Source organism: Metarhizium acridum (assembly GCF_019434415.1).
Source record: "Metarhizium acridum strain ARSEF 324 chromosome Unknown scaffold_1, whole genome shotgun sequence".
Classification (NCBI taxonomy): Eukaryota; Fungi; Ascomycota; class Sordariomycetes; order Hypocreales; family Clavicipitaceae; genus Metarhizium; species Metarhizium acridum.
In genome coordinates this window covers 1,099,610-1,111,620 of record NW_027094015.1, presented here as the reverse complement: position 1 = coordinate 1,111,620, position 12,011 = coordinate 1,099,610, and the positions used below count along the sequence as shown (strand labels likewise).

Sequence of the window (12,011 nt, the reverse complement as noted above, 5' to 3'; positions counted from 1 at the left end):
CACGACTCATGGGCATAAGAAGAAGGCAGGGGCACGTGACCAGCCACGTGACCCAAGAGGCGATCGAAGAGGTCGATGTTCAAACACATTGACTAGGGAGGATTGAACCGACCGAACCTCGAGCCAGTCGATCAAGGTTCGAAGGGATCGATGGTTGAGCCAATCGATTTAGGATTATAATAGAGAGATAGACGAATACTTAAGGAGGAAGTATTCCTATAGTCAGATAGTCTAGTTCTCTATTGATTAATCTAAGCAATAGTTTTACTATTAAGAGTTATACTCTTAACGGCCTTATTGTGATACTGCTTAAAAGCTACTCTGTAGCATTTAACCTGACTTACTTCCTAAGAAACAGACCTACTGTGCCTTAGAACCTAAGCCACCGTTACAATAAGCTTAAGCTTATATAAGAAAGTTTTTAATATTACCCTTATAATTATTATATAGTTTTAGTTTAAAAAATTTTAATATATTATAAGTATTTATAGGGGTTATAAGTGTAATTCTATAAACTATTATAAGTTTCTTTTCTTACTTATTAAGCTTTTTATAAAGGTTATTTTATTATTTAAAAAGCTATTAATTTTACTTCTTTATTTTAATAATCTTATTATAAAGGTACTTTATTATCTCTTTAAGGTTAATAGTCTTTCTACTTAAAGTAAATATCTTAAAAGTTATTACTACTTATAGTTTTAAGGTAACTTATTAAATAGAATTAATTAAAATATAATAGTAGCTTAGGTTTTAAGGTATAATAGGTTTATTTCTTAAAAAGTAAGTTAAGTTAAATACTATAAAGTAGCTCTTAAGTAATATTATAATAAGGCTATTAAGAGTATAACTCTTAATAGTAAGACTATTACTTAAATTAATTAATAAAGAATTAAATTATTTAATTATAATAAAATACCTTTTTCTTAAGTACCTATTTATTTCTCTATTATAATTCTAGATTAATTAACTTAATTATTAATCCCTTTAACTTCTTAATTAATTAACTTAACTATTAATTCTATTAAGTCTTATTTTAAATTATTAACTTAACGCCTTAAGTCTTTAATCCCTCTTAGGTTACGTGCTTAATTACGTGCCTCTCTTTTCCTTATCGTGCCTACGGGTTATACCTATCCTAGCCGGTGCGGTCCCGTCTCGTGTCTCGTGTAGTATCGTTTGTAATAGTTAATATCTTATAATTTTAAAGTCTTCTAGTAATCCTCTAATCGTGTCTTCTTATAAAGTCCTATATAAAGTAAGATTATAATAAACAAATAGATTTCTGTAACGCAAGTTAGCTTCCAATTATACTAGCGCGACCGCCGCTTATAAGAGCCTTAAGCGCTACGTTAGAGACCTTTATTAGTGTATTTAACCCATTTTTCTACTAGTTAAAGAGGTAGAAATCCCTAGAAAAGTAATAAAGGCGTTAATAGAAGCTATTGAATTTAAGGCTCGCGGTTAGGCACAGGAAAAGGGGTAAAAACAGGGCTACTATCGCGTACAAGGTCGAAAAAAGGCCTCATTATACCTTTATTAATAGGCTGCTCGATTTAATAGTGCTTAAGGCAAACAAATAACGCGTTATCAGCTATTAAGATGCTTGCGATGTCATTATTTGGCTACATTATAAATGCCTGAATTTTTAGTATGATAATTTTGGTGTGGAAGGTTTAGTGGCTAACCTTATTGCCAAAAAGGTACCTGCTAGGTATCGCAGAAAAAGTGGGGCCGTTACAAGAGTTGGACCTTAACACATTCAAAGGGATACAACATGCGGCCACCGACCCAGGGTTAGCCTGATGGGGCGACATATCTGGTGAATGCAACGCTGTACCTTGCGTTCGTTTGCGCAAACCGCTCCGAGCAACCCGGCGACCAGTAAGGAATCCATCCTTCTGAACGTGACCTGCCTCTAAGCATGAGGAGAAACTTGGGATGAATCCGGTCGGTAGGGCGGGCTGACTTCCCTCTCCGACTGGCCTACCCTGTACTTGGGTCTGTTCTTCGATTTCGATTGCGTTTTTAAATGACCGAGACCTAGGAATGGACTTATTATGCTGTATTTCTACTCACTCGACGGCTGCATCTACATGGCTACGGCGCAAGAAATGAGGGCTATCACCAAGCGGCTGAGAAGGCGGTGCGTGACATCCGAATTGCCCTTCTTGGAAATACCAGGCGACGGCGCCGGTGCGAAGATAGCCGGGGGATGGAGCCGACCCGGGCCGGAGAAGACAGGGGGGACCTCGGCTTGTGAAAGAGCGCCTGCCAAGCCTGATCTGAACCTCTGATGCGTTTCCCTCTCGGTCGGCCCTTTTAAACACTGCGACGGACACATCCCCCCAAAAGTCCAACTTCAACTCTTCAACTCTAGATCTAGACATTGTTGCGAAAACTGCGTCATGTCCAAAAACCCAGCGTGGGGTCCGAACCAGGCCAAGGATGAGGATGGTTTCACCCCGCCGTCGCTCGACCACCTCACCCAAGTTGCCAGACTCTCTGACCAGATCTTCTCGGCCGACTTGTCAGAGGAGCTGTGCGTCGGCTCCGGTGGGTTTCCGTCACAGGCCCTCCTCTCGTTAAGCCAGACTAACGCGGTTGCGTCCCAGTCCCCAACGGCGGCTACGTCGGCTCCGTCATTCTCAGAGCCGCCCAAGAGTATCTCGCCCCCCGGGGCCAGCCGGACACGCTCAAAATCCACATCCAGTACCTCAACCGCACGGCGGCCGGCCTGGCGTACCTGGTGGTGGACGAGGCCAAAATGGGCCGCAACAGCTCCGTGCTACACATCTCCCTGCACCAACGGGGCTTGCTGGAATCCCGTCCCTGGCTGGACCCGGCATCCAGAGCCAAGGGCGAGGTGGCTGCGTACGTCACCAACACGGACCTCGGCAAGGAGCAAGGGCTCACTCTGAACACGGGCTGGACCATACCGTATGAGACCGCCCCCGCGGACCTGGCGCGCATGCGAGAGGGCAGCGATCCCAGATGGAAGCGTCTACACATCTCGCTCATGGGGCGCGTGTCTAGCATCAGAACACTCGAGTACTACTTCCAGAGAGCCGGCCATGCCACCCCTTCCACGCACGACTACTGGCTGCGCTTCGCAAACGGGGAGCCCTTTACCAACATCTCCCTGGGGTACGTGGCAGACGCCGCGGCCGCGCTCATCCCCGAGGCGTACCGGCAGCGGGATGGGAGCCAGGCCCTGAAGGAAGGGCAGATTGCCATTGACCAGGCGTACTGGTACCCGACCGTCACCATGGCCATCGAGGTGAAGAAGAAGTTGCCTGCCGAGGGCGAGGAGTGGTTGCGCATGAGGGCGTCCAGCAAGGCCATCAGCAACGGGAGATCCGACATGGAGGTTATAGTGTTTGACACGAGCGGCGATTTGGTGGCCTTGAGCCATCATGTTTGCATGGCGGTGGACTTTGCAAGGAACATCAAGGGGAGAACAAGGCCGCAGGAGAAGATCTGATGTGCGCAGCACACACACGGAGAGAGAGGGCTTGGGGGGGGGGGGGAAACACTAAATTCCCGTTGACAGACTTGGAGGCGCCAGATTCTGGCCTGAAATAGAATGTAGAACTGGCTTCGCGAATTCCTGACCAAGACGATCAAAATACAAGAGACCCTTTTTGCAACACGGTATTCGTCGCCCCCGGCGCATCGAACTTTGGGCCCGTGTCGTCTAGCAGATGCGAGATTCGTCCCCATTCATGTTTGGCTTCTCCTGCCACTGAGCTTCCACAAACCACAGATTTCCACTCGACTTCCAGGCCCCTTGCCAGACGAACCTCGCGTCCGCCTCCTCGAACAAGACCTTCCAGTCGCTGATTTCCCTCTCCCGACCATTGCAGACAGTCTTCATCAGGACATCGAGAAGGCGAAACGTCTTCTCCTCGGTCAGCGAGACGGCTCCCGGGGCCGGCAGAACCACGTCGTTGAGAATGACGCGCGACCCGTGCCTCATGGCGGGAACGAGGGCCCTCAGAGCGCGCACAACGTGTCTGTCCGGGAACGCGTGGAAGATGTGCCGAAACAGGTACGCGCCTGCAACGGTGGGCTGCTCGACGAAGAAGTCGTGCGTCGTGAGCTTCACACGATGGACCAGATGGGGCGGGACTTTGCCCATGGTTGCGGCGGTCCGCATGCCAGGGAGGTCCTGGACTTCAAAGCTGAGGTTGGGGAAGGATTCGGCGATGGCCATGGATACGTATCCCTCGTTGCCGCCCATCTTTTGACAGGGAACGAGCAAAACACAGTCGCGAATTAGCCACGGGCCTGTACAACCTCAACAAATCTTCTGCTGCAGGCTGCTGCTGCGGTGGAGGTGGATCTTACATCTACGACAGTGGCGTTGCCCAGCTTTGCCCAGGGGTAGCTCTGGACCGTGTGCGACACGTCGAACCCTTCACGGGAGCCGTGGGCTCGCATGGCGAGATCGTACCTTTTGGCCCGGGTTGTGTCTGTCTGGACGTGGTTGAAGAAGGTCTTGTTATGGCCGTACGAGATGTTGATGGCCTATTTTGGGGGGGGAGGGGAGGAGGAAGAATCAAGAAAGTTAGTCTCTCTCTTCTCTCTCACTCTCTCCTTTGCTATACGTAATGAAACAAAGAAAAGACAAGAACAAAAAGAGCACACATACTGTCTCTGTGAGGTCCTGCGAACCAGGCCACTTCTGCATAGCTGCCACCGTGTTGCCAACGGGAAGAAACAGGTCGACCGTGTACAATCCAACCCAGCTGGCTAGGCTTTCGTCTTCCAGCATGACGAGTGAGGTGCGATTATGGGCGACGTGGTCGAGCTCTGGCTCGCAAAAGAGATTGTTGGCCATGGCGAGACGGAGGAGCCTGCGAAGCTCAGATGCAGGGACTTTGAAGCCCGAGACGCGCTGAACTTCCCTCGTCAGGTTGTCGTATGAGATGCATCCTTGTTGAGGCACTGCCTCTGCAATCTTGAAAGTGTAGATTGCGTGCAGAGGGATATAATTGACAACCTAGTGTTTGTTTGGTTTTCTTCCCCTCAGTATTTGTACTCTTTTCATGGCGGTCTTGGAGTGTATCCGCTTACGTCCAAGGCCATCAGCTTCAGAGCTTCCCGTGGTCCCAGCACCAAGTCTCGAAGTTCCTTGGTCAGAGACAAAATCTGCTGCCTTGCCCTCAATGTCTCATCGTCGGACTCTTTCAGCGGAAAGTCAGCAAGACCATGTGGCTCATACGAGGGGGCGTTAAGCCCCTGCGTGTGCAGCTTGTCCGTGAGGATCTGGGTATTCTCCTGAATGCTCCTGGAGATTGTCGTCAGCCTGTCAACCGAAGGCTTGCCTTCCGGTCTACTGAGTGAGTTCCCCATGCTCCTCATGAGAAGGTGGTAGTACGTTGGTTGTGGTTCAAGACAGGGGTGCCACAGGGCAGCAAGGGCAGAAGGCTGGAATAAATATCGTGTCCAAGCAAGGAGAATGGGAAACCGATAGCTAACGGTGCTTTTTTTTTTTGACGAGATATCCGAAAGAATGTGGCTCCAGAGAAGTAGAAATTAAAACAAAAGAAGGAGACAGTCAATCTCCAGCCCAAGTCCTGTGCAACCTAGGCTCCTTTTATCCTTGCCTGGCCATTACTATTCACAGGGTTGACCCCGAAAAGCCATGTTCTGTTTAACCCACGGGGCCACATGATGCCCTGTTGGGTGTGTGAGCGTGTGCGTGAATAAGAACAAGAGCCAAGGTAAGCAACGGGGTTCCCAGTCTGTCGGGTTCACTCTTGCAGCCACGGAGGTGACGCAGCGTTTCTTTTTCTTGTTACTTTCCCAAGGCTCATTGGCGTCTGGGATGAAATCCGCACGGCCGGGAGACAAGTGGCGCATTCCCCGAGAAACATTGCCAACGACGGGTTGCCGCCGCCGCCGCCGCCGCCAGACTGGCTTGCCCCAGCAGATCTGGCTGCAATGATGCAGCAAATGCGGAACTGTATCACGATCTTGTGTGTCTGTGTCCACATTGTGGACCTTTGCATGTATTTTGTCTTTTGGAGAGTTGACGAGTTGACGAGGCTCGTCATGGTGGCAACCATCGTGAGTTTCCTGCAGCAGCTGAGTTGTTTGGGCCGCCATACTCAGCCATGCTCAGCCAACATGAACATGGTCTGTGCCTGCCATTCGGGCATTTCTCTCCTTTATTCACTCACCTGTGGCGAGGACAACGTCCAAGCGCCTGAAGCGGATTTGTTGTCATATCATGTAACTCAAAGGCGTGCAAGTTGACAACCGACAACAGCGGTGACCCGTGACACCACCTCCCGATTCTGCAATGCAAGTGGCTTTCGGCGATGACAATACCCAGGCACTTGGGAACAAACAATTGCTTTCCATATGCAACCGCCATTGGTAGCTGAAAGTGTCGTGTTGTGGGGTGACGTGACAGCTCAGGTGTAACAGCTAGCAATAACAACATTGAGCCATCGTGACGCCCGGAGGCGTCGACTTCAGTCGCCAAGGGCCAGCTCACACCGCATTGTCTAGCCGCACGAGCCGTGGGAAAAACCACGGCCGTATCAGCCCCGGCTGAAAATTGTTTTCATACATTCTAGAATCGTGTGCCTGAACAAAGTGCCGGAGCGTTCGCAACCTGACCTTGCATCCACCGCTGCCGTGAGACCCTGCCTTGGCCATATGAAGCCCCGTGCATAAGAGAAAGACCTCAACATGGCCATGCATGGCCATATTAATGAGAAAATCCTCCTCTTCTTCCGCCAAGAATGCAGGCGTCATTTATGAAATCGGAGAGGTGGAGGTGACCAAGAAAACTCTTTGAGTGAGTATACAACCACCCGCTTTCATGCAAGGCTGCAGTAAGAGTTGTTCCAAAAAACGTGGATAACGGAATGTCGAGGAAAATTTGACTCTTGGCATTTGCCGGGTTGTTCCGTCACAACTTTGTTGTGCAAAACCCGGCCATCCATATCGTTTTGTACACGCGCCATTTGAATACCTCAGGACCAAGATTTAATCCTCTTGTGATACATCTTTTACTTCCAAGAAGCAACATATGCGCCTTCATTGCTCCCCTGAAAACATCAAACTATTCCTTAATGTCTTTGCAGTAAACAGAGAATGTCTTGACCGACGGGGGAACCATTGACAGAAGCTAGCAAAATGCAAACGAGCCCGTCTTCTACCCCCGGTCCCCCTCCTGAGCCCGAGTGACATTCATGAACGGTAAAGTTGAGAAAGGGTCCAAGTCATTTGTTTCAGTAGCATCGCACGTGTTGGGATGATGAGCGTCGCGGAATCCTTTGTCAGAGACGTACTTCTCTTTGGGAATGAGGGTATCGCGCAATTCATACTGAAAACTCGCTGTGTCGATAATCCATGCTTAGCCGCCAAGGGGACTTCTCAATCTTAACATGGTGTGCGGCAAGTTGCTGGAACCAAGATCTGGTATGATTCTAGTTCGAAGAATAGGGTCGCCGATATCATTGTCCAACGAGTCAATGTGTGACACCAACCCTACTGAGTATTAGCTCTACAGTCGCTAGATGGGAGTTGATGCGAGACACTAACTCATCATTAAGAAACTTCCGAATCAGAGAACCCAGTCATGCCATGGCGGTTGTGCATTGACTACTTGCAAGTGCCACCTTTCTATGGTCTGCGTCCCTGATGAGACGGCCGAGAAACGACCCTATGTGCGTATTGCGACGATGGGTCGTCGCTTCTGATACAGTCGCCAAGTGCCATTTCCAAACTCCACCTTGGTGAGGCCGACATGGAAAATCACTTTCCTGTAAGTCAACAGGACCGCCTTGAGTATATCGGCTGTTGGAGCTTTTCCCTCCTTGCCCATGACACGATACTGAGCCTTGTGTCCTGACCAAAGGTCTTTCTAACAGTCACAACTGCGCTGCATGATCTCGTCCGAATCTCCAAGACTGTGCTCTGCCTATCTATGCAGCCGAAATATTTCTGTGTCGATTCCATCCCGCAGTTTGCACAATGTGCGGCGCGCGTCGACGCCATGGTCTTGACTTGGCTTCTGATTTATAAAAGAGTCGAGTCTCGGCATCTATTGATAGTAGGACAGCACTAATATAAGGAAAAAGACGGATGATTGGTAGTTGGTTTCCAGTGAAGTGATATCATATATTCGTTAACCTGTTTACGGTCCTTCGTTTGCTGCCAATGTCAATGCACGTCCTCCAACTAGGACTGGAACAACGGCTGCACGAGGAGCACGCCTCCGTGCGACGCCTATATTTTCTGTTTGTTTGCAGTGTCTCAGTTTGCCTTGCCATACAGCCTCTATGAATACGAATAGAGCCTACGATTGCGCTGACCGACTGGCTGCAAATCTCTGGGCCAGGTTGAGGCTGTAGGCAGTTTCATCAGATTGAGTGATTCTCGTAGCTTGACCCAATGAACCTACCCGTCCGCGACCGCATGACAAGCATCATGTTCATTGGAATGATTCCAAATGAAAACGGCATCAACGAGCATGCCGGGTTACACAGTCGAGCGCCCGCCAAAGATGGGAATGGATTCGGGTGCAGACGGTAGCCAGAAAATGACGACCGCTTGATAGCTGGCGTCGACAACTTGCCAACGAAGAGATTGGCACAATCAGACTTCATCGAGATGAACTTCCTTTGATTGACAGCCACGATAAGGCAAGTAGAGTGGTAGTTGGGTATGGATGCACCGTCTTGGACTCGGCGCGCAGTTGGGCCTCACGACTCACGAGACTAAAACGTCTCTAGTAGTCTTCTGATCATGAGCAAGCCAACCCCCCATGCCCACACGTTGAAATGGGTTTGCAGCGCCATAATTCGCCGCTATTTGACCCATGCAGCAAGAAGCGAACCTGGCTTTACCGAGTTCAAGTCTTGAGAGGGCCGGGCCGCTTCACACCTACATCCCATCCGCATCCCATAAACGCCCGGTCTTGGGCGGGTCTGCGGCTGAATGCCCCGGTCTGCCAAATGAGGCTGTCAGGGGCACAACATCGTTGAGACTGAGCAAAATCTCGGGGCGGGGTCTTGCCGAGTCTGCTCTGCGAGAGTCCAAGTGTTTGGGCAGTCAGCTTGCTTTCTGCCAAAGCCGTTCCGCCAGATTTGAGACTCGCGGCAACAAAGCCCGCTGGCCGAAGGCCGTAGGTAGTCATAATCTGTTTAGTGAAGAGGACACAGGCAAGGACTTGCAAAAATGTCTGACAAAGAGCTGATCATAGCCGTGGTGGCTCTTCTCGTGTCAGTCGTTGCTCTCATGGCAACTTTCATGCAGGTCCTTCAGCAGTATTATGCCTCTGCCCGAGGCTATACACAATGCAACGAAAGGGTCATGGGTGAATGGGCCAAGTCAAAATCATGAAAATTTTCTTGGGAAGAGCTTCGATACGAAGTTCAATTCGACGCACCCGTCATATTTGTTTTATCACCCACCAACCAGAGAGGGTCCATTCCTGACGCCGAGATTTTCTACTTGAAAGGCACACAGCAGAGCCTGGGAGAAACTGGCACCAACTCTGAAGTTGATTTGCGCAAGGAGTATGCAAAAAGGTCACTCAAGGAGAGAATCCACACGGCAGACAACGAGCGTGCCTCGTGGTTGGTGTTGCTTCTTGCCGTGCAAAAGATGGAGGAGACGTCTCGTGAATGGCAGGAGAAACAGTACCGAGATCTTGGGCCGCCTAGCAGGACTGCTGCCACGTACAGCCTACCATCAAGGCCCCCAACTTTGGAAGAAGCTCGTACATTTACTGTCGCGGTGCAACGGAAACGCAAAAGCTGGGATATCATGCCCGCCACTGTCATGAAGCCTGATGGCACGACGACCATGTGCCACTTGGTTGAGATGATGGCTGGCCTTGGGGTGTACTGGAAAGAGTTTGATTGAAGGCGAGACCGATACCGAGCTGAGGGAAATGGATTTGTAGTTCTCGGCGAGAGAATGAGCGAGTTAGGCCTCATATTCTCCTTTCAGGTGTATGGAAAGTGCCTCTTCGAATGGAATCGCGTCATTCCAGTCAATGATGTGAAAGAACTTTGCTTTGGCTATGTCCCCACCATCTATCGCTCTATGTCGGACCATAGCCGCTTGGAGACTCCGAACAGCGAACTGCATACTCCGTAGTTTGGGAACATTGCGAGCAGAAGAGAAATTGCTCAGACCTTGGCGGTCATCGGGTGTACCAACGACGCTGTGCAGTACTTCTGGGATGAACCAAGCAGAACCTATCATCTGTTCCCATGTAAGACTCCATTCTATATTGGGTAGTATCGATATCATACAAAATTTCCAACCCTGAACATTGCAGTGTCGTTGAGATTCTGGGCATGCTGAGTCGGACATTCCACATCCAGGACAGTAGCTTTACTTACATAACGAACCCGACTTCTGTTCGCTAGGACAAGAGATCATTTTCTCTGGTCAAAATCATGGAATCGTATCGGGCTCTATCCGAGAAGGAACTGCCACAAGGAAACCGAAACTCGACAATATACTCCAAAATTACTCAACATATGACGCAAATTCTAGAATGCCAAGACGGGGAAAACGATCCGAATCGCTTACTGTTTCTGAAAGCCCTGCACTCTGCGATCGATGACTGTGACGAGATTTTGACGGCCAGAGGCAGAGGCGAAGAAAAGAGTGCCGGACCACTGGGACCGGGGCAAGCTTCAGCTGACTTGCACGAGCTGAGGTTTAGGCTGGCTAGGCAAAACCAACGAAGGGAAATTGTCCAGGACGTAGTCAGATCTCATATTCAACAAGTGTTGAGGCTGCTTAATGAACCAGATGAGCAGCTCTCCGATGCGCAATCTTTCCTTGCCCCCGACATGCCATCAGTTTCGCCTCGGCGATATCATGAGCGAACCAGTTCTCCTCGGTTTGAAGACGTGGACGCTTGTGGTCCAGATGAGAAGCAATTCATGTTGATGGAGGTGTACTTCGAAGTGATTCGGATGCATGGTTGTGCATTACGCTACGCGAACGGCTGAGCGTCGAGCAAGCTTTGCAGGCGTCCACAGGAATTTTGCATTTCGACGCCGGGGCAGCGTTGGAACCCATTCGAGTGTCGCCGTCCAATCCGATTCTGGCTTAGATGAGCCAGCGATTACAATTCATGCTAGCGGAGCCTGTGTTAACAGGTTCTCACCAGTGAGTCGACAAGCAAATGGTCTTGCCACGGCACCTGACGCCGGTGGATCCGCTTCAAATGACCATGGCCTGGATGACCTTCACGTCGACACCCCATTAGCCGATGAGCCAGTGTCCCACGATGATATTTGGTGCACCTTGGTGTTTAGAATGATTTGCTGGTTGATGCTGCATGACTTTAATGAGCAGAACATTCAGTTGAGTAAAAGTGAGCTCCTCGAAAGCCGCATGCCGTTTATATTGCGTAGGATTGCTTAGCATACTGCAACTTGTTGGTTTGTGAGGACTGTCTAGTCCTATAATGGAGCGAAGGTAAACGTATATATACAATACTGGGTGAATTGTATCTGCCGGGTGAAAAGATGGGCATTGTGGTCTGTCTCGTCCTGTGACGATGTCCAATCAAACTATCAAAAATACCATGCCGAGGGTACTACCGTGCAACCACAAACGAGGGTTGGTTCCGACACCAAACAAGGGAGCTTGAAATCTTCTAGTCCTGGCCATACAAGATTCGCAGTATCCAGTTATTTTCGAGTGACCATATACCGGGGACACTCGCCGCGTTTCCAGGGCCCCCGACTGGTCCGATATTAAGCGCAGCGTTCATAACTTTGGTGTCTGGAGGGAAGACTAAAGACGCGTTGCGGCCATAGCCAGTATGCTAGCGGGCTTTCGAGAACCTATTACTCGATGAAGAAAATATCCCTTCGTCTAGGTCGCGCGTGACACTGCCTGTACCTAGTTTTCGCACTTTTGACCGTTAGGTGACGATGTTTTGTCATTTCGAAGTCTGAGGTCGACAAAAATGAATGAATACCCGTCAGCGACTACACACTGGCCAATTGACCAATTTC

The 12,011-nt window shown here is 49.6% G+C and overlaps 6 protein-coding genes across 6 annotated transcripts; 3 read left to right on the top strand and 3 right to left on the bottom strand.

The window, feature by feature from the left end:
- Positions 1-2,405: 2,405 nt before the first annotated feature.
- J3458_000291 (uncharacterized protein) lies at positions 2,406-3,481 on the top strand (the record flags this gene model as incomplete). Its single annotated transcript, XM_007816685.1, has 2 exons — positions 2,406-2,553; positions 2,613-3,481. 2 exons carry the CDS (start codon positions 2,406-2,408, stop codon positions 3,479-3,481), a joined length of 1,017 nt encoding a protein of 338 aa, XP_007814876.1.
- Positions 3,482-3,694: 213 nt separating this feature from the next.
- Positions 3,695-5,355, bottom strand: J3458_000290 (uncharacterized protein; the record flags this gene model as incomplete). The annotated part of the gene is made up of 4 exons (XM_066116052.1): positions 3,695-4,240; positions 4,348-4,527; positions 4,652-5,002; positions 5,077-5,355. The coding sequence occupies 4 exons, from the start codon at positions 5,353-5,355 to the stop codon at positions 3,695-3,697; spliced, it is 1,356 nt and encodes a 451-aa protein (XP_065977933.1).
- A 401-nt stretch (positions 5,356-5,756) lies between these two features.
- J3458_000289 (uncharacterized protein) lies at positions 5,757-6,071 on the bottom strand (the record flags this gene model as incomplete). The annotated part of the gene is made up of 1 exon (XM_066116051.1): positions 5,757-6,071. The coding sequence occupies one exon, from the start codon at positions 6,069-6,071 to the stop codon at positions 5,757-5,759; it is 315 nt and encodes a 104-aa protein (XP_065977932.1).
- Positions 6,072-9,198: 3,127 nt separating this feature from the next.
- J3458_000288 (uncharacterized protein) lies at positions 9,199-9,888 on the top strand (the record flags this gene model as incomplete). Its single annotated transcript, XM_007816687.2, has 2 exons — positions 9,199-9,337; positions 9,380-9,888. 2 exons carry the CDS (start codon positions 9,199-9,201, stop codon positions 9,886-9,888), a joined length of 648 nt encoding a protein of 215 aa, XP_007814878.2.
- A 63-nt stretch (positions 9,889-9,951) lies between these two features.
- On the bottom strand, positions 9,952-10,344 carry J3458_000287 (uncharacterized protein; the record flags this gene model as incomplete). Its single annotated transcript, XM_066116050.1, has 1 exon — positions 9,952-10,344. The coding sequence occupies one exon, from the start codon at positions 10,342-10,344 to the stop codon at positions 9,952-9,954; it is 393 nt and encodes a 130-aa protein (XP_065977931.1).
- Positions 10,345-10,430: 86 nt separating this feature from the next.
- Positions 10,431-10,994, top strand: J3458_000286 (uncharacterized protein; the record flags this gene model as incomplete). Its single annotated transcript, XM_066116049.1, has 1 exon — positions 10,431-10,994. One exon carries the CDS (start codon positions 10,431-10,433, stop codon positions 10,992-10,994), a length of 564 nt encoding a protein of 187 aa, XP_065977930.1.
- Between the last annotated feature and the right edge of the window lie 1,017 nt (positions 10,995-12,011).